Here is an 18,170-nt window from a genome sequence, read left to right on the forward strand (position 1 = left end):
TAACAGCTATTTGTGGAATTAAGCTGAGATGGTAAGGAAGAAAACTAACTTCAAAAAGACCTGCTTTGGGCAAAGGTGTGTGGTTTGACAAAAGCCTGGGGCAAGGTAGTGAGAGCTAAGACTTTCTTAGGATTCTCTTTTTCCTCAAGTATACTGTTTCAGGTTTAAACTCACTAGAGCTTACACTTTTTTCTAGCCCACGTACTGGTCTTTTGTGCTGAACTAGTGAAGAAGAGTGTGGGAGAGAAGGCTATGATAAATATTTCACACCTAAACTATCTCTAGTCTCCTTGCTGGCCAGTCAGCGTTGGTTTCTGGGGAGTTCGTCCCCACTAGGTCTGCTGCCTTTCTGAACAAGTTGATGATGTGCAGTGGACCTGTTGTTATCCTTACCAGGTGAATCTACGGGAATGTGTAGCTGGAAAATACTTAGCAGTATTTTGACAGAGGGCACCCTGGTACCCTGCCTCAGCCTTTTTAATTGGGGACTTGACATGCTATAATCAACAGAAGGGATTATCTTTCCTGACCTGTTATGCTAATCACTGTTTTCTCCTCCTCTCTTCCACCGCTCCCCCTTTTTGAAGCACACAAGCGTGGAGAGTGAGGCGAATCTCCATTCTTCCTCCAGCACTTTCTCCACCACGTCCAGCACGGTCTCTGCCCCTCCCCCAGTGGTCAGCGTCTCCTCTAGTCTCAATAGTGGCAGTAGCCTGGGTCTCAGCCTGGGCAGCAACTCTACCGTCACGGCCTCAACTCGAAGCTCAGTTGCTACGACTTCAGGTAGCTCTGCATAAAGGGTGGATCACAGTCATTTGGGATGGGGGAGTCAAGTAATTGTGTGGCAGAATGAAAATAATAATTTTTCTTTTAGGAAAAGCTCCTCCCAACCTCCCTCCTGGAGTCCCGCCGTTGTTGCCTAATCCGTATATTATGGCCCCGGGGCTGTTACATGCCTACCCGGTAAGTGAGAGCGAACGGTCTTCTCCAAAGAGGAAGGCAGTGTGGCTGTTCTTTATAGCTCTGGCCTCAGGCAGAAGGCTATAATTAAATTATAAATGAGTGATTGTCACATGTAAGCAAACAGATTTTTGATCTTTGTAGTTTTGGAAAAAATAAGTTATTAGAGAGGAAGGACTAAAAGTAGAACAGGTTCTCTATTGTATATTTTGTCTGTGTGAGAACAGATTCTGGGGCTCAGAAGTCAGAGGGCAGAGTGTCTACCTGGAATCCCTTTCAGTTTCTTAAGAAAATTATTTTCTCTAGTTGGATTGATTCCCTGTCTTTGGGGGTCTTTGCTGGTTCCGACCTTGTCAGAACAGAGTTCCCTGACTCAGCCTGGGACTCTGAGAATAGGTGGCTGACAGTAGTAGCCTTTTGCCTGTTGTATCTTTTATCAGCTTCATGTATTCAGTACCTATTTAGATGAAGGGTGTTTTTAAAAAGTTTTTAAAACACCTGTTTTTGCCTTCAGAGAGTCTAGATGAATATCATACAAATGAAACATCCAATAGCACTTTTTTAATAGTAACATACTACCTTAGTACTCAAAGAGAAAAGAATAAAATAAAGGAGGTAAATTTTAAGCCATATTTTGAAAGCTATAGGAGACAAAGACTGGTAGCATGGAGAGTAAAGCAGGCTGTTCATATAAGACTTGTGTGTCCCCTGCTGCTACCTAGAGGCCAGCCTAGTTGAGTCAGTATGTAGCTCAAGGAAAGCTTCAAGACCTTCCGTGGATCATGTAGTCTCTTTGTACTTCAGTTCTTTCTTCAAGGAAAAATATTCCTTTTCTTCCTAAGGATGAGGATGATATTCTGTTGGTTTATCTTGTCTTTTAGCTCCTTGGTTTGCTACTGTCAACCAGTTCCCACTAATTTTGTTCAATGCTTGTGCCTTTCAGCCACAAGTATATGGTTATGATGACTTGCAGATGCTTCAGACAAGATTTCCATTGGTGAGTACGTAGTTGTAGAACTTAGCGAAAGAAAGCTATCTTAAAATTAATGTTGGGATTATTCCAGGTGTTCAGTTGGTAAGTCACAGACTTAGCTCTTTCCCAACCCGCACCTCCATACACATATGTTGATTTAAGATACATTAGAATATAGGGGCTTAAAGAGTGGTTCTAACAGAAGATAACTTTTTTTTTTTAATCAGTTGTGGCATCTTTAAAGTAAACATTTTTTAACCTGGCCTATAGCTCAGAATACTCTGGAGCTCTCAGGATGCTTCCTGTATGTCTCTAACACTTTGATGGATTCCAGAAGGAAAGTCTTATTTTCTTAGTAGTAGTTGGCTATTACAGATAATATCTAGAGGTTTGAGAATATCATTGATAGTGATGGACCTGAAGTGTCTTCCTGTGGGCATACTTGTAGACCCTGCCTGACTGTGCCCGTGGCCAGGCAGGGGGGACAGTGTATGCAAAAATAATTTGGAGTTTGTGCTAGCTCTAGCCAGCTTAATCAGTGGCTGGGTAAACTGCAGTACTCCAACATTCTTCTCACTCTGTACCATGTATCCTCATGCTGGGGAATGAGTGGCACTGAGTCTCTGCTCCTTTTATTTCTCTTTTTCAGGATTACTACAGCATCCCATTTCCCACACCCACCACTCCGCTGACTGGGAGGGATGGTAGCCTGGCCAGCAATCCTTATTCTGGTAGGACTGGGATGGGGCTGAATGAAGAGAAATTGTGTTGACTTTGGTGGCAGAAACCTGATTAGTAGAAAGAAAGGGGTCCAGTTCTCACTGTAGTTAAGACCTTCGGCAGAAGTACAGAATGACTGTGGTGGATCATGGTAGATTCAGAATCCTGCTAAAGATGGGCATGTGGCAATTTTGCTTCTCATCCCACTTTCTGTTGTCTCCCTGTGATTCCAGAGGATGTCTTGACTTGGTCTTCTCAGCTATTCTTTGGCTTTTTTCAGGAAGGATAGTGGTTGAGCTGACCTTCCTCTATTCATGTCTGTTCCTGTTCCTTACTCGTGTAGCCTCATTGCTTGCTGGGCCATGGGCCTTCCTTTTTTTTTTTTTTTTTGGCCTGACCTGTTATTGACCTATCATTTTCACTGGTCTGTTACTGTTTTTCAAGTCCAGCATGGAGTGTTCCCCATGGAGAGGAATGGGAAAGGGAAAGGGGGTTGGGATGGGGAAGAAATAAAAGAACATGGGTGGGCAGAGAAATCATACAGGAACTCTATTCTGGGAGCCTGTCTGCCACAGCATTGGGCAGTCATGCAACATCAGTTCTTGACTAGCACTGTGCCAAGTGTGTGCTGAGCAATGCTAAATGGAGCTGCAGAGAAATGTAATTCAAAGATGTGAATTTCAGTGGTCTTTGAGTAGGCTCTCCTGGAATCATGTGAAACCAGAAGAGGGATTCTGCATTGGTGTTGGGGGTGAAAGAGGTAGGTACATGTAGTCTCTCCCGTCACAGGTGACCTCACAAAGTTCGGCCGTGGGGATGCCTCCTCCCCGGCCCCGGCCACAACCTTGGCCCAACCCCAACAGAACCAGACGCAGACTCACCACACCACGCAGCAGACATTCCTGAACCCGGCGCTGCCTCCTGGCTACAGTTACACCAGCCTGCCATACTACACAGGGGTTCCGGGCCTCCCCAGCACCTTCCAGTATGGGCCTGCTGTGTTCCCTGTAAGTACTTGGGCTTGGTCTTTACTTGTGGTGAAGAATCCTAGCCCTGGACACTATCCTAGCTGCTTTCAAGGCTAAATGACTTTTTAATAATGAATGAAGAGGAACAATACCCACCTCTAGGATGTTTCTGACCTGGGAGAATGTGTGGCTGGCATTGGTGGTATTGGGGTAGAGATTACCCCTTCTTAGAATTAGCTACAGGAGGAATGTGATACACAGCTTTGCTTCCCTCAGACTGTCATTCATTCCCTGAGCCCATTTTGCTAAGCAAACTGTGGACAGCCTGCATCACGATGGGTAACCATCTGAATGCCCAGTCTCTGGAGGAGGGCAGATAGGGTGACTGGTACTCTGCTGCCATTTCACCTTAGTTCTGGTGTTTTTGCTCATCAGGTGGCTCCTACCTCTTCCAAGCAGCATGGTGTGAATGTCAGTGTGAATGCATCGGCCACCCCTTTCCAACAGCCAAGTGGATATGGGTCTCATGGATACAACACTGGTAAGCTCACCTTGACCCTGGCTGTCATTGGTGTCTGTAGGATGTTAATGAATGAGCTTCAGGGAGGAAGATTTGGTGCTTGAGAAAATGGGGTTGGTGAGGGTGTGCTGCTGCTCCATGTATGATTGTTAATGTTTGACTGACTTGAGTGTCTGAGCAGCACCATCAGAGGAGCTTAACACTAGAACATACATCCACTGCTCATGACAGGAATGCCCTAGGGCACAAATTGGCTATTAGAATATGTTGGCTGGCCTGAACTTTGGGTGGTAAGCAAGGGGCCCCAAGATTTTACTGAGATGTCCATGGAAGCAGTTGTTTCATTTAATACTGATAGTACAATAGAGAATATATTCACTGAACGGAAGAGTTAAATGGGTTCTAAACTAGCATGCTGTGGTAGGCTTGGCTTAAGTCTCTTGGTAGCACTACTATTCTCATGTGTCCCCTTCTTATTCCCTAGCTAGAAGGCCTGAGATAGGGAGAGAAAGGAGAAGGGCATGAATGCTCAGGAGAGGGAGAGTTGGACCTTTAGGTTCCTTCATTTGTATAGCTGGTCTCTTTGCAAAGTCCATTTGCACATCTGATGGTAGGGAGGGAAGTACAGGCATCCTCTGAATGGGTGCTGACCTAAAAGGTGCTTATTATTAGCCTATCCTTTGATCCCATATCTGACACATGCTCTCTGTTTTTGGAAGACAGAGAATAAAGAAGAGTCTTTGAATAAAACAATTCCATCTACTTTTTTCAGAGCCTTGTAGATGTATATGGGGAGGAGTTTGTTGCCATTGCTTGGGGTTGGAGTTGAAGGTTGTCCTTTAAAATTCTCAGCTCAGTTATGGTTTCATGGTGATTTGGGTGGAGCTGCATCTGTGTTCGTCACCCTTGCATGGGCTCCAGGTGGTTAAAATTGCCCAGGGTTTTCAGTAATTGGGAAACTCTGAGCTAAGCAATGAGGGTAATAGGTCTGAAATGGACAACAACGAGGTGGAGCTTAACTGTGTTGTATGACAGAGTAGGTTGAGATTTAAACTAAAGAATCCTGAGATACTCCACTGAGATTTAATAATACCTAGACTCCTTGTGGCTAGGAACTCCTCTCATTGAGCATGGTCCACCCCAATCCTTGGTGGGGAAGATTATAAGCTTTTTGACTTGGAGTGGCCCTATTCTGAGAATGTTAGATTTAGGTCTTAGATGGACCAGATTCAAGAATTTTAAGAGGTAGATGATTGATAATGTAAGAGAATGACATACCTGATTCTGGAAATCCTAGCTTCTTACCTCCCTGAAGATTTCAGAAACCTGTAACAGCCCTTTCTTTGAAAGCCCCCAGTTCCCAACCCCACAGAGGGCTCTTGTCATCCCATTCCTCATCAACCTCTAAATTCATTTATTTTTATGTATTTGATTCCTTTTAGGAAGAAAATATCCACCCCCTTACAAGCATTTCTGGACGGCAGAGAGCTAATTTGGCCCAAGGCTGGGGGCTGTGTTTTGTGTGTGTGTATAAATTTGCACTGAAGTCTTGTTTCAGAAACCAGACCACTGAGGAGAGCCTGCTGAGCTGTGGCCATGGCCTGCGTGGCTTGGGGAAATGAGTTGGTGGATACCTTCTGGGCTTTTGAACTTGCCCTTCTCCCATTTCCCTCTCCCCCATGTGTCTGACCCTGTCTTACCCATTTCGAATTCAAGCGGTGCAGCACCTCCGAAGCATCGATGCACACACCCGCTGTTGCTTTTGATTTCTGGAAGGCATGTAGTTTCAACTTGTAACAAAATATTTGTAGTCTTCAATAAACTGTGGTGTTTCTTTAGCTAACTCTGGCGTTCTTTCCGTGCATGTCTTTCTGGACACTAGGAGCCAAAGTTGTGCTGTGATAAAGGGTGGAGGGTGGCCTTTTCAATCACACCCCAGCATAGCCAAAGAACAGTTAACTTTTCAGTATGGTGGTTTTATTAAGGCGTGGGAGGGGAAACAGCCTGTTTCCAGCCTGTTGATTGGTTGGTAAAGAAAGCTATTTGTAGAAAATCCCTGATTCTCCATGCTTATTATAGCTCTTCCCTTTTCCATTTAGATTTTCCCCTTGTCTCTGACATAGCAGAGGGGGAAGGAAAAGTCATTGTGAAAGGCAGAAGAGATGGTGTTCAGAGCTGTTGTTAGGGAAGTACCTTTCAAGGCTTAATTTCCACACTTGGTTCCCAAAGGCCAGGTGACTGACTGAGCTCTGATAACGTCCTCAGTGACTGGCTGGTTGACGACTCGGGCTGCGGAGACTGCGCTGGCCTGGAACGTTGTTCTTAGTCCCTTGACAGCTTTTCAGGGATTGTGGATAATTAGTCGTTCTGCACTTGTGAGTGTAGATTAAGAATGTGTGGGAGAGGTTTGGTTAGACATCTCCTTGACTATGGAAATTCTCATCTCCACTCAGTCCAACTGGTACACCATCAGCCCTTCGCTGATAGAGTTAACTTGGACAGTGGGAACGCCATCCTTGGTTATCAGATACTTCACTTTCTTTGTATTTGTTGCCAGCCCTCTGGAGTAATTTTGTCCTGTGAGCGTATCCAACTTTCCCAGGGGCTGCCGTGCTGGGAGAGATCGGTTCTTGTTTTTCCTCCCTGCTGTCCACATTGTGTTAGTGTGATCACTGCTTGGGAGTGAGGGATAAACAGGGTGTTGACTGTTGGAAGAAAAGCAAGAAAACTGTAGTCTGAGAAGCTTTCTAATTACTGGTGAATATAGATAGGGAAAGCAAAGCCCTTTGTTCTTTAGGGTCTCAGATACTTAGACAGAGGCTATGAGGGATACTACACAAAGTATCCTTTTTCCTGCATTTCCAGTTGTTTTCAACCAATAGCCCAATTAAGACCTCTAAACTTGAAGCTGGTTGCTAGCTAGTCTAGCCTGTGGAAAGAATGAGACCAGGCAGGGGCACATTGGAACTAAATTCCTCCCTACTACCCAACTTGAGAATCAGCCATTTCTCCCATCCTGTATGGGATGACAAGGGGCTGTCAGCAAGATGTTTGAGCCTTTGCAGTAAAGATCACTGTCTTTGGGTTTTCCTCAGAACTGTTGTGTATATATCCTATTACACCTTACTCTCAAACCCTTCCACACAAACATCATTAGCTTAGCCTTTTCCATAAATGAGCTCCTGTTCTTAAAGTTACACGAATTACCAGTGAGTTGCCAAATGGGCACCTGAGGGTTGAAAAGGGAAGAAAAAAAATTACCCTATTAGTTCCTGTATTGTCCCTTTTCCTTCAGTGCCTTTGAAATGTAGAGTTGATACTTTGGAGATGGAAAAGTATTTTCTCATGCTTGGTTTCTGTAGTTCTGTTCTTTTCCTAGCTGTTGTTTGCTCCCCCTGGAACTATCTCAGCTTGTGATGTGGGAGTGTCTTTCCAGGTTAAGATGCCACTTTAACTGGGAAGATTCTATAGTGGTTGTCCAAAGTGGGCTTAACGTTTGAAGGCTGCTTTTGTCTAGGCATTGGGAGGATTTGGGTCCTGGCGTTTGAAGGGAGATTGCTGTTAAACTGCAGGTAAATGGAGGATTCCTCATTTGTGATTTGGTCAGTTTACTATAGTGCTTCTAAAAAGAAAAAAAAACAGAAAAACAAAACCTCTTTCATCAAAGTGCTCCTAACAGCAGAAGAGAAGGATCTAAAGACATAGATTGAAATACAAAGTTTCTGAGGTTTCATTTTTATCTCACTTCATGAGAACTAACAGATCTTTAAAAAGCATGCTTTAAATTCCTAGTTAAATTTCAGTGACTTTTCCTCAAATGTTTGCATAGAGAAAATTTCTCTAGTAAGATGCTGGGCTATTTTACCTGATGGCTTTTTCCTATCCTTGGCTTATTGCCCCATAGCCCAGGAGGTACAATATGTGTATTTCACTTTAAGGAGTAGAAATTAAAATGAGGGATCATACTACTCTGGTCTACTTAAAAGTTGTAGTGGTGGTAGGGAGTTTTTTAGCAAGAAACTTGCAAGTTGCTGGAGTATGGATTAGAGCTTTTATCTCATGGAAAAGCTGAAGTTTTAAGCTAGAATGACAGTTAGATTTTGTGTTCCACCTAGGCTGTAGGAGATAACTTACCCCATCTACCTTCCTTATCCCTCTCTCCTCCCCATGCTTAAATTGCACAAATGGAATTTCACCTTTGTGCCAGCTCTTTAAAGTCTTTAAGTCTATAGCCTAGAAGCGCCAAGACTCTGGGGAAGCTGGACTAAGTAACCTGAGTCTTCGAGAATGAAGGTGCTCTTGGGGGTTGAGCTGCGCTGCTCCTCTGGTACTTACCTTATGCTGTGGAGGTGTGGTTTTTTGTTTTTTTTTTTGAGGCGTGGATTTTGAACCCATTCAGGAGCCGGACTGCAGGACTGAGTGGAGTTTGGATGGATTGATTTGAAATGGCACAGAAGTGTTTTGAAACCATATGCTAGTGAAGTTTGTCTATAATCCCTAGTCCCTCCAAAAACAATGCACCTCACTCACGCAGGTAGTACACACCTGGAAAAGGCAAGAGAACCCTTAGGGAGCCCCTTTCTTTCATGAGCTCTTATCCCTCAGGACTGACCTGAAGCTGGAAAAACACCAAAATTCCCTTGCAGTGGTATAGCTAGAAAGGCTGCACACATCGTCTCCCCCCAGGGATGGGCCAGGCAGCCAGCCCAGCTAATCCTCCTGTCTGTTTCCTCCTCCCCCAGGTGTATCAGTCACCTCCAGTAACACAGGCGTGCCAGATATCTCGGGTTCTGTGTACTCCAAAACCCAGGTAGGTGCCTGGCTCTGGATAGAAGTGGCAAAGAGAGATGGACATAGAGGCGATGGAGCTGCAATGATAGAAGCACAGTGAACAAGAACAACCCAAAGAGAGGTGTCAGGAAACCCATCCTACTAGAAAAAGAAAAGAGAACAAATATGGAACTGAGGGAGGCTAGTTTATTCCATTGTTTGTAAGTATGTAACAGAGTGGGAAAGGACACAATCCCATAACTAAAGTGAGGCATCTGAATTATCCACAGATTTATATTATGTTCTCCCCGCTTCCCCCCATAAATAATTAAAAGTTTGACATAAATTATGAGGAGTTATGTTGGAGTGTTTCATGGCCGAGACCTTTAACACTCAAGATACCTCAGTGTGTATTCATTTCTTTTGAAATACCTAAGGAATTCTAATTTCTACCCAACTCCAGGGGGATCCTGATTTGTGCTAAGAGTAGTCAGCAGATTTCACTATGTTCATGAGTGATGTTAGATTTTACAAAGTGCTTTCACATCCATCCTCTCATTTGGTCCTTCCAACTGACAGGTCAGTAGCATCCCTGATTAGGTATGAGAAAAGTGAGGCTGAGAGATTGAGTAATTGTCTCAGGATCACACAGCTATCTAAGGGTAGAACTGAGACTGAGACCTGAATATCTGAGTTCAGGTGCAGTGTGCCTTCTATGACACCATATACTGCTTTCTGAGGGTTGGGGATCTTGGGTTCAGAAATTCCAAGGATTAGTTTGCTGATCCCTTTTACTCTCTCTCCTCCCATTCTCCTGGATAGCAGTCCTTTGAGAAACAAGGTTTTCATTCCGGTACTCCTGCTGCCTCCTTCAACTTGCCTTCAGCCCTAGGAAGTGGGGGGCCCATCAATCCGGCCACAGCTGCTGCCTACCCACCTGCCCCCTTTATGCACATTCTGACCCCCCATCAGCAGCCGCACTCCCAGATCCTTCACCATCACCTGCAGCAGGATGGCCAGGTAATAGCCCTTCCCCTCTCTCCCTTCCCTTCGTCTTCCTTCCTGTCCCCTAAAACTACCTCCCCTTTCCTTTTCTTACCCTTCCTCACCAGCACCTTCACCCAATCCTCCCCAGCGCCAGCCATGGGCACACAGCACATACAGACACAAGCGCACATAACAGGAGCAGCCTGCAAAGGAGATGTCCGAGAAGGGGCCAGATTGAAAGCTTTTTTGCCCAGTTCCTTTGGTGCCTTTCTCCTCCACCTCCTCCCATAGCACAGCTGTCCTCATCCCATCAGACCTGGGTCACACCTCCCCTCTTACCTCTCCCAGCCTACCCCTTCCCTGACATTATAGCTTTCCCTTCTAATGGTGGAGTTCTATTGTCAAAGTTTGTCCCTTTATTTTCCATATATCCTGGTTCTGCCTCAGCTACCATATTTGCAGATGATTCTCTGTTGCCAGCGCCAGCAGGAGGAGCAGGTAATGAAACTGAATGATGATATGCTTGAATCCACTCCTTTTCAGTCCCCATTTCACCTCCACAGCCTCAGGGAACTTGAAAAGATTGCACGGTCACAAATCGGGATACACAAACACAAACACCTTGCTGAGCTCTCTGGCCTCCCATTCCTCTCTTGTCCTCCCCTCCTCAGTGCCCTCTTTTTCTTTCTACCCTTCCCCAACTCTGGAAACACTTGGTTACCGGAATGGAAAGGATTCTTGGGGCAGCATCTGGAGCCTGGGGCCTCAGACTGCCTCCTACCTTGCCTGAAATGGGCTCACATGTGATGTGTGGTAGGGGTGGGGAGCCATGGGGTGGTGCAAGTGACCTTTCCTCCTCTCCTCATAGGTGGCTGGGGAGCTGGAGTAAGGGCTTCCTTGCTCTCAAAGACAGCTGTCCAAATTGAGGCATTCCTGGGGATCAGTGAAAGTGAAACCACCTTGTGATCTCTCATCTCCAAGAGGCCATAACTGTAGAGTAGCCTCTCCTCAGAGCAGGGGAGGGTGGATTTTGGGGTTGGGGAGAAGGTGGAATTGAAAATGAACGGAATTGATTCACTATCTTGTCTCTAATGGTATCTTGCCCTCTTTTCATCTTTCCCTTATTTAAAGTTTGAAAGTGCTTTTTAACTTGTCAGAGGTGCTCCAGCTGCTATATAAACCAAATTTCCTACGGTTGAAAGCTTCAGAGTAAGCTTTAGAGTAGTTTCTAAGCAAGGGGAATGGGAGAGTATGACAATTTCCAAATCTCCACCTGAAGATGTCACAAATTTGTCCCACTAACTAGACATCTTTTTCCTCCCCATTCATCCTCCCATTCCCCTGCAGACGGGCAGCGGGCAACGTAGCCAGACCAGCTCCATCCCGCAGAAGCCCCAGACCAACAAGTCTGCCTACAACAGCTACAGCTGGGGGGCCAACTGAGGCCCTGACCCTCTTCTCCCGGTCCCATCTTCCGAGAGGGCTTCTCAGCCTGGCAACTATGGAAACAGCATCAAAGAGAGAAAGGAATGGGGGGGGGGGGGGTTCCGCTGCCCCCCACCCCCAGCGGCCCACCCCATGCCTCAGCTTCATGTCTGTCCCATTCCCATACCATCCCCACTCTGTTGTATGTATTATAGGATTTGTATTTTCTTTTTTTTCTTCTTCCTTTCCTCTCCTCCTCCCCCCTTGCATTCAAGATTATGAAACTTTGCTGTGGGCCCTGCCCTTCCTTCTCCTGTTCACCCTGGTGGTGTGTGGGGGAGGTGAGGAGGGGGGACCCCCAAATATATATCAGCCCAACAGCCCTAAGTCTCCTCCTTTATTATTAGGAAACAAAACAACAACAACAAAAAATGGCGTCATGAATATGAACAGCATTGTCAGATGAATTAGTTGAAGTGTTTTTTTTTTGTACTGTGTCCTCAAATTTAATGGATTACTGTGTCTTGTATATATAAAAAGAAAACCTCTACCTTCAGCCTCTGCCCATTCTTGCTTCGTCTAGGATCTCCTCAGTCTCGTCGATGACCAGCTTGGTGAATAAATATTACTGTACCAACTGGGCCTTCCCTAGCAGGCCCCGAAGGCAGTGGAATAAAATGAAATCTTCTCCCTTTAAGAACTCCTCTGACCTTAATGTGCTACTGTCTTGCCCTTGAGGGGATTCCCTTCTCTTCTTCCCTAAGAATTTCACAGCCTGGTGCTAGAAAGAATCACTACAGATCTTCATTTCCTCTAGATCTACAGCAGATTTTAGGCAACGGAGGGAATGGTATAGCAGGTACTGGGTGGAAAGGGAGAAAATTACGTAGGAACTGAAAGAAATGGCTTTGTAGAATCAAAGTTTTATTTAGATGGATCCAGGCAAATGAACTGGAAAAAATGAGGGCAACATGCACTGTTGGGCTGTTAGAACTTAAGGAGGAGTTCTTGCTTCTTGAGTGCTTTCATTTCACATAGCTAATTACCCCTTGAAAAGGAGTCTAGAGCGAGGCTGGCGTGGATTGGGGGGCGGTGGGGGTTGGGGGGCGGCGGGGCGGGAAAGGAGAGGCTTTCAAAGTCAACGATAGGAAAAAGGGAATAATTATGGCCCCAATTCTTCCGTCATGAGACTCTAAGCTAGATTTCCTTTGACCTCTTTATCCTGTTGGCTGCAGAGCTAGCCTCGAAGAATTAAAAGAATCCTTTATGGTTATGATAAACTCTAGTAGCTGGAGAGATGGCGTTAAGTCCATGCGTTCCTGTGTATTTTTCCCTGGGGAAGTCAATAATACTAGAAGGAGCTTAATACGTCTTGTCCGTCTCTCATAATATTACACGTAACTGGCTCAGTCAAGAAGCAAACTGGACCGAGCAAGGGGCAAGGTGGCTTCAAATGGAACACTTGCCCGTGGGTGTGGAGAGTCGGCGGTGAGGGAGGTCCTCGGTCTGGTCCGTTTGTGCGGGTGGGCTGCCCTCTAGCGGCTGCGTCCGGTGCCGTCCGGCGTCAAACCTTCGAAACTCCCTATTGGACCGGGTTGGTCGGCAGGAAAGAGAATCAGCTTAGGAGGCAGGTGACTATTGGAAAATGAAAACTTAGTACGCCCACTCCCCTCACAGGAAACAGGTTCGGTAAAAAAGCCTTTCGCATTTGAGAGGACCGTCCGCCCCGCCCCCCATGGCCCTTTTACGGGTCGTTTTACGACAGTGTACGATCACAGGCTTGCTTTCCGGCAGCGTAGTCTGACGCTTCGCTCTTATTTCCAACAGCTGCCCCCAGGTGTGGGTGGGCATCGACAGGGTTTCGAAGGTTCGAGTCCCACTACGGGAATGAGCCTTTTTGACCTTTTTCGGGGCTTTTTCGGCTTTTCTGGTTCTCGGAGGTGAGAGCGGATCCGGGTCAGACGGGGGGGGGGGTGGATCTTCTGAGGGGAACTTGACCCCTGACACCCTATTTTTGGAAAAACAACCTTTTCCCCACTCCTTCAACTCTTGCTGAGAGGACAGAAGGCACAACATTGCGCACTCATCCCGCGACAGTAACCAAGGCGGTCGTTAAGAGGAGGAAAAACAGCCGCTTAAGCCTTTCTCCAATCTGGGGTGATGCAACAGGGGCCCGGGTGGGGAAGACAATGGGGCCCTGGGGAAGAGGACAATGAGCGAGTGAACAGGACCTTGGGAGAGAGGGGAGGGGAGAGAGGGGAGGGGCTGGGGAACACTGAAAAGCCAAGGGGAGGAGCCCTTGTTTGGGGGACCCGCGAGGTGAGGACTGACTTTGGTAAAAACAAAACAGAAACTTATGGCCAGCCCTCTAACCCTCACTTCAGATTCCCAGATCCCTGCTGTTGTCCCAGTTCGTCACCCATTAACTGATTTTATGGTTTAAGTAGTGCTGAAATCTTGGTGGCCAATCTGCCTCTACCCCAGCCACAGAGATCCCTTTTTTGGAGGGATGACTCGCGATGATGATGAAGATGATGAGGAAGAGGAAGAAGAAGGAGCCACGTGGAGCCGTGGGAGCTCGAGGTTTGAGGGTCCCCAGCCTCCCGAGGAATTTGGCTTCGGCTTCAGCTTCAGCCCAGGAGGAGGGATGCGTTTCCACGATAATTTTGGCTTTGATGACCTAGTACGGGATTTCAATAACATCTTCAGCGAGATGGGGGCCTGGACATTGCCTTCCCGCCCTCCTGGTGTGTGGATGCTTCTGGGGGAGAACCTATGGTTTCTGCTGAGTCTGTGGGAGAAAAAATGAGCCTGCAGAGAGTAGGTGGGGGGTGGGGGGTGGGAAGTGTGAAAGAACTGATGATTTCAAGGAGATATAAAAGGGCCCAAGTCCTTTCCCACCCTTAGCATCATCTGCCACCTTTCTGCAGAACTTCCAGGTCCTGAGTCAGAGACACTGGGTGAGAGACAGCAAGGACAGACGCTTCGGGACTCAATGCTTAAATATCCAGATAGTCACCAGCCCAGGATCTTTCATGGGGGCTTGGAGAGTGATAAAAGAACTGAACCCCCCAAACCAGCACCAGACTGGGGATCCCAGAGACCTTTTCATAGGGTGAGTACATCTGGGCCCAAAGTGAAAGCCTGTGGAAGAAACTGGCTGCAAAGACTGGAATCCAACAGGGTTGGACTCCTAGGCCCTCCCCTTAGTGTATTAATCTGTTTTCTGTATTAAGCTTCTTGTAGGATTTTCTTTCAGGGGGAAATGGGAGTGCTGCTTTTTTCTTTAAAAAAAAAAAAAAATTACTGGTCCAAGTAATTGGACAAGGCAGGGCTGTTGTGGGAGGACAGAAAAGTATCAGTTCAGGGATGCTTTTTGAGAGAAGGATACATAAAACAGAGAAGAGGAAGGGGTGAGTAAGTAAAGCTATCCTGACTGGGATTACTTCTGAGAAAAAGTAGTTCTGGAACTAGGGAATAGTTTGGGTTCTGTGACTCCTCCAAGTTTCAGATTGGAAGGTGTCATTTCACCTACTTTGGCTTCTTCTACAGTTTGATGACATGTGGCCTGTGACCCCTGATTCTCGAGCCAGAGAGGACAATGGTGAGTCTGGAGGGAGAGAACATTTACCAGCCCTTTGTTCTCCCTCCCTTAAATTTCTTCCTGCCACACTTGTCCCCATCTTTCCCCTGGACTCCATCTTTCTTGTTTCCTCTCTCTGCCCTTCTAGATCTTGATTCCCAGGTTTCCCAGGAGGGCCTTGGCCCAGTTCTGCAGCCCCAGCCCAAATCCTATTTCAAGAGCATCTCTGTGACAAAGATCACTAAGCCAGATGGGGTGAGTTGGGAGAGAGGTGTGAAGGGAACCATGGCCAGAGAATACCCTGGAAAGGTCAACCTGCGTAAAGAAACCAGTGAACTCACCTTTAGTGATGTTAGGGATATGCTGGGGGCTTCTCCTTTTAGACAGTAGAGGAGCGCCGGACTGTGGTGGACAGTGAGGGCCGAAAAGAGACCACAGTAACCCATCAAGAAGCAGGTGGCAGTCCTAGAGATGGTAAGTGAAGAGTATGAGTCAAAGGGGGTCCATCTCTTAACTCCTTGGGAATGGGAAACCCATACTTTCCTACCTTTTAATATTACTCCTCTCCTTTGCCTCTGCCCAGTCACTCATTTAGACTGTGTATATCACTTTCTTCCTTAGATCCAGAATCACCAACACCTCCATCCCTGGATGATGCCTATTCCATCCTGGATTTATTCCTAGGACGTTGGTTCCGGTCCCGGTAGCCTTCTTAACCCTCAGAGGCCTTTAGGTTCTTTCACCTCCCGCCCTTTGCTCACATCAGTGGGGCTTGTAGTTCTCCTCCTGGCACCTTGGGGCCTTGGGTGTGTGGAACAGTGAATTGGGGGTATGTCAGTATGTCACTCACCCAAACTGATCAATAAAACCTTTATTTATGCTAATTCTTTAGTCTTGGTTTTGTCAAGGCTGTCCCACTTTCTTGTACCATCAAGGGCTTCCTAAATTAAATAGGCCCACAAAAAATTATTACTTAATTTTTTGTTCCACTTCCAAAACCTGGTTTTGACTGGGGTAAGGTACCTGTAGAAAATGATTTTCCTTGTAAGGATATAACTACTGATAATTTCAGGGAAATTTCTGCATGGGGCTGCATCAGATTTAAAAAAAAAAAAAAAGCATGTTTGGAGGTATAGGGAAATAACTGCTTCCCTAGGTGTGACATCACTATGATTGGATGGTTCATGAGATATTTTGAGGAATTACATGGGTAAATATTTCTTCCTTTACTGGCTATGTTTTTATTTTTATTTTTTGTATATGTTAGAGAAAATATAACAAGCAAAACATAATTGGTCTCTTCAACAAGTGGTGCTGGGAAAGCTGGACAGCCACCTGTAAAACAGTGAAATTAGAGCACTCCCTCACACCAGATACAAAAATAAACTCAAAATGGTTTAGAGACCTAAATGTAAGACATGAAACTGTAAAACTCCCAGAAGAGAACATAGGCAAAACACTTTTTGACATAAATTGTAGCAATATTTTCTTGGATCAGTCTCCCAAAGCAAAAGAAATAAAAGCAAAAATAAACAAATGTGACCTAATTAAACTTAAAAGCTTTTGCACAGGAAAGGAAACCATCAACAAAACGAAAAGACAAAGACTGGGGGAAAATATTTGCAAATGATGCGACTAACAAGGTGTTAATATCCAAAGTACGTGAACAATTCATACAACTCAATATAAAAACAAATCCAATCAACAATGAGTAGAAGACTTAAGTAGACATTTTCCCAAGGTCAAGACATACAGATAGCTAACAGGCTCATGAAGAGATACCTAACATTGCTAATTATTAGAGAAATGCAAGTCAGTACCACAATGAGATATCACTTCACACCTGTCAGAATGGCTGTCGAAAAGTCTACAATTAAATGTTGGAGAGGATATGGAAAAAAGGGGAACTCTCGTACACTTGGTGGGAACGTAAATTGGTGCAGCCACTATGGAAGTTTTTTAAAAAACTAAAAATAGAACAATCATATCCAGCAAATTCCACTCCTGGCTACATATAGCCAGAATAAAAAGAAAATACTAACTTGAGAAGATACATGCACCCCAATGTTGATAGCAGCACTATTTACAATAGCCAAGACATGGAAGCAACTTAAATGTCCATCAACAACTAGGTTAAGAAGATGTCTGTATTGAAAGGAGAAGAGGGAAGAAAAAAGGGTGTGTGTGTGTGTGTGTGTGTGTGTGTGTGTGTGATGGAATATTACTCAGCCATTAAAACGTGAAATATTGCCATTTATAGCAACCTGGGTGGACCTAGATAATATTATGCTTAGTGGAATAAGTCAGAAAAAGACAAATACTATATGAGATCACTTATATATGGAATCTAAAAAATAACACACAATAATGTATACACAAAACAGAGTCCAAACAGACTCAGACAGAAAACAAACTTGTGGTTACCAAAGGGGAGCAAGACGAGAGGAGAGACAAATTAGGGGATGAGATTAACAGATACAAACTATTATGTATAAAATAGATAAACAACAAGGATTTTTACTGTATGGCACAGAGAATCATACCCATTATCTTATAATAACCCATAATGGAATATAATCTGTGAAAATACTGAATCATTATGCTGTTCAATATTAGTGTCAGGTAGTTGGCTATAACCAACTATACTTCAATTTTTTTAATTATTGGATTTTTTTCTCATTAAAAAAGTTTTTAGCACTATGGCTTAGAGTAGGAGATCTTACAAGTGCATTTTCTTCTGTTCCCTCTGGAAACCCCACTAAAATGACAAGGGATTTTTCTAAAGGCATATCACAAAAATATGTGTCTCAAAACATACACAGACAATCCTCAGTTTATGATGGTTTGACTTATAGATTTTCAACTTTACAGTGGTGCAAAAGTGATAGGTGTTCAGCAGAAACTCTACTTTGAATTTTGAATTTTGGTCTTTTCCCAGGCTAGCGACACACAGTGTGCTAACTCTTGTGATGCTGAGCAGAGACAGCAAATTGCAGCTCCCTGTCAGTCACAGCATCATGAGGGTAAACAACCGTTCTGTTTTTCATTTTCAATACAGTATCCAATAAATTACATGAGATATTCTACACTTTATTATAAAATATGCTTTGTGTTAGATGATTTTGCTCAACTGTAGGATAATGTGTTATGTATAAGGTAGGCTGAGTTAAACTATGATTTTTGTTGGGTTAGGTTATTAAATGCATTTTCAACTTATGATGTGTTTACTGGGACATAACCCCGTTGTAAGTTGAGGAAGATCTG

General features: G+C 44.9%; 2 protein-coding genes and 1 non-coding gene across 29 annotated transcripts in view; all 3 read left to right on the top strand.

Annotated features, from left to right (window-relative positions):
* Positions 1–12,027, top strand: part of UBAP2L (ubiquitin associated protein 2 like) — a 37,952-nt gene extending 25,925 nt beyond the window's left edge. For 5 of the 25 annotated variants that reach the window (XM_031436227.2, XM_031436224.2, XM_031436225.2 and 2 more), the window contains 7 exons: positions 588–783; positions 875–963; positions 1,904–1,957; positions 2,583–2,664; positions 3,443–3,660; positions 4,057–4,162; positions 5,584–5,984. In XM_031436227.2, the coding sequence (XP_031292087.1) occupies positions 588–783; positions 875–963; positions 1,904–1,957; positions 2,583–2,664; positions 3,443–3,660; positions 4,057–4,162; positions 5,584–5,633 (795 nt within the window). In that variant the 3' untranslated portion in view covers positions 5,634–5,984. The other 20 variants (XM_064477786.1, XM_064477787.1, XM_064477788.1 and 17 more) reach the window with 13 other exon arrangements.
* Positions 2,368–2,503, top strand: LOC116148258 (small nucleolar RNA SNORA58). Its single transcript, XR_004131776.1, has one exon. It is a non-coding gene; the product is annotated as a small nucleolar RNA SNORA58 (small nucleolar RNA).
* A 1,069-nt stretch (positions 12,028–13,096) lies between the features above and the next one.
* HAX1 (HCLS1 associated protein X-1) lies at positions 13,097–15,790 on the top strand. 3 transcript variants are annotated; one of them, XM_010980173.3, is made up of 7 exons: positions 13,097–13,263; positions 13,808–14,070; positions 14,254–14,438; positions 14,876–14,927; positions 15,055–15,161; positions 15,290–15,380; positions 15,528–15,790. In XM_010980173.3, exons 1-7 carry the CDS (start codon positions 13,211–13,213, stop codon positions 15,611–15,613), a joined length of 837 nt encoding a protein of 278 aa, XP_010978475.3. In that variant the 5' UTR covers positions 13,097–13,210; the 3' UTR covers positions 15,614–15,790. The 3 variants fall into 3 exon arrangements, with proteins under 3 accessions (XP_010978475.3, XP_031292088.2, XP_064333866.1); XM_031436228.2 differs by lacking the exon at positions 13,097–13,263 and adding an exon at positions 13,279–13,480 and having other exon boundaries at positions 13,771–14,070; XM_064477796.1 differs by lacking the exon at positions 13,097–13,263 and adding an exon at positions 13,279–13,480.
* The last annotated feature ends 2,380 nt before the right edge of the window (positions 15,791–18,170 follow it).

Source organism: Camelus dromedarius, chromosome 23, assembly GCF_036321535.1.
Source record: "Camelus dromedarius isolate mCamDro1 chromosome 23, mCamDro1.pat, whole genome shotgun sequence".
Taxonomy (NCBI): domain Eukaryota; kingdom Metazoa; phylum Chordata; class Mammalia; order Artiodactyla; family Camelidae; genus Camelus; species Camelus dromedarius.

Coding starts and splice junctions, on each gene's coding strand:
- HAX1 (XM_010980173.3), top strand. CDS start 13,211: ATGAGCCTTTTTGACCTTTTTCGGGGCTTTTTCGGCTTTTCTGGTTCT. Junction 13,264..13,807: donor GGCTTTTCTGGTTCTCGGAG/GTGAGAGCGGAT, acceptor CCTCTACCCCAG/CCACAGAGATCCCTTTTTTG. Junction 14,439..14,875: donor CCCAGAGACCTTTTCATAGG/GTGAGTACATCT, acceptor CTTCTTCTACAG/TTTGATGACATGTGGCCTGT.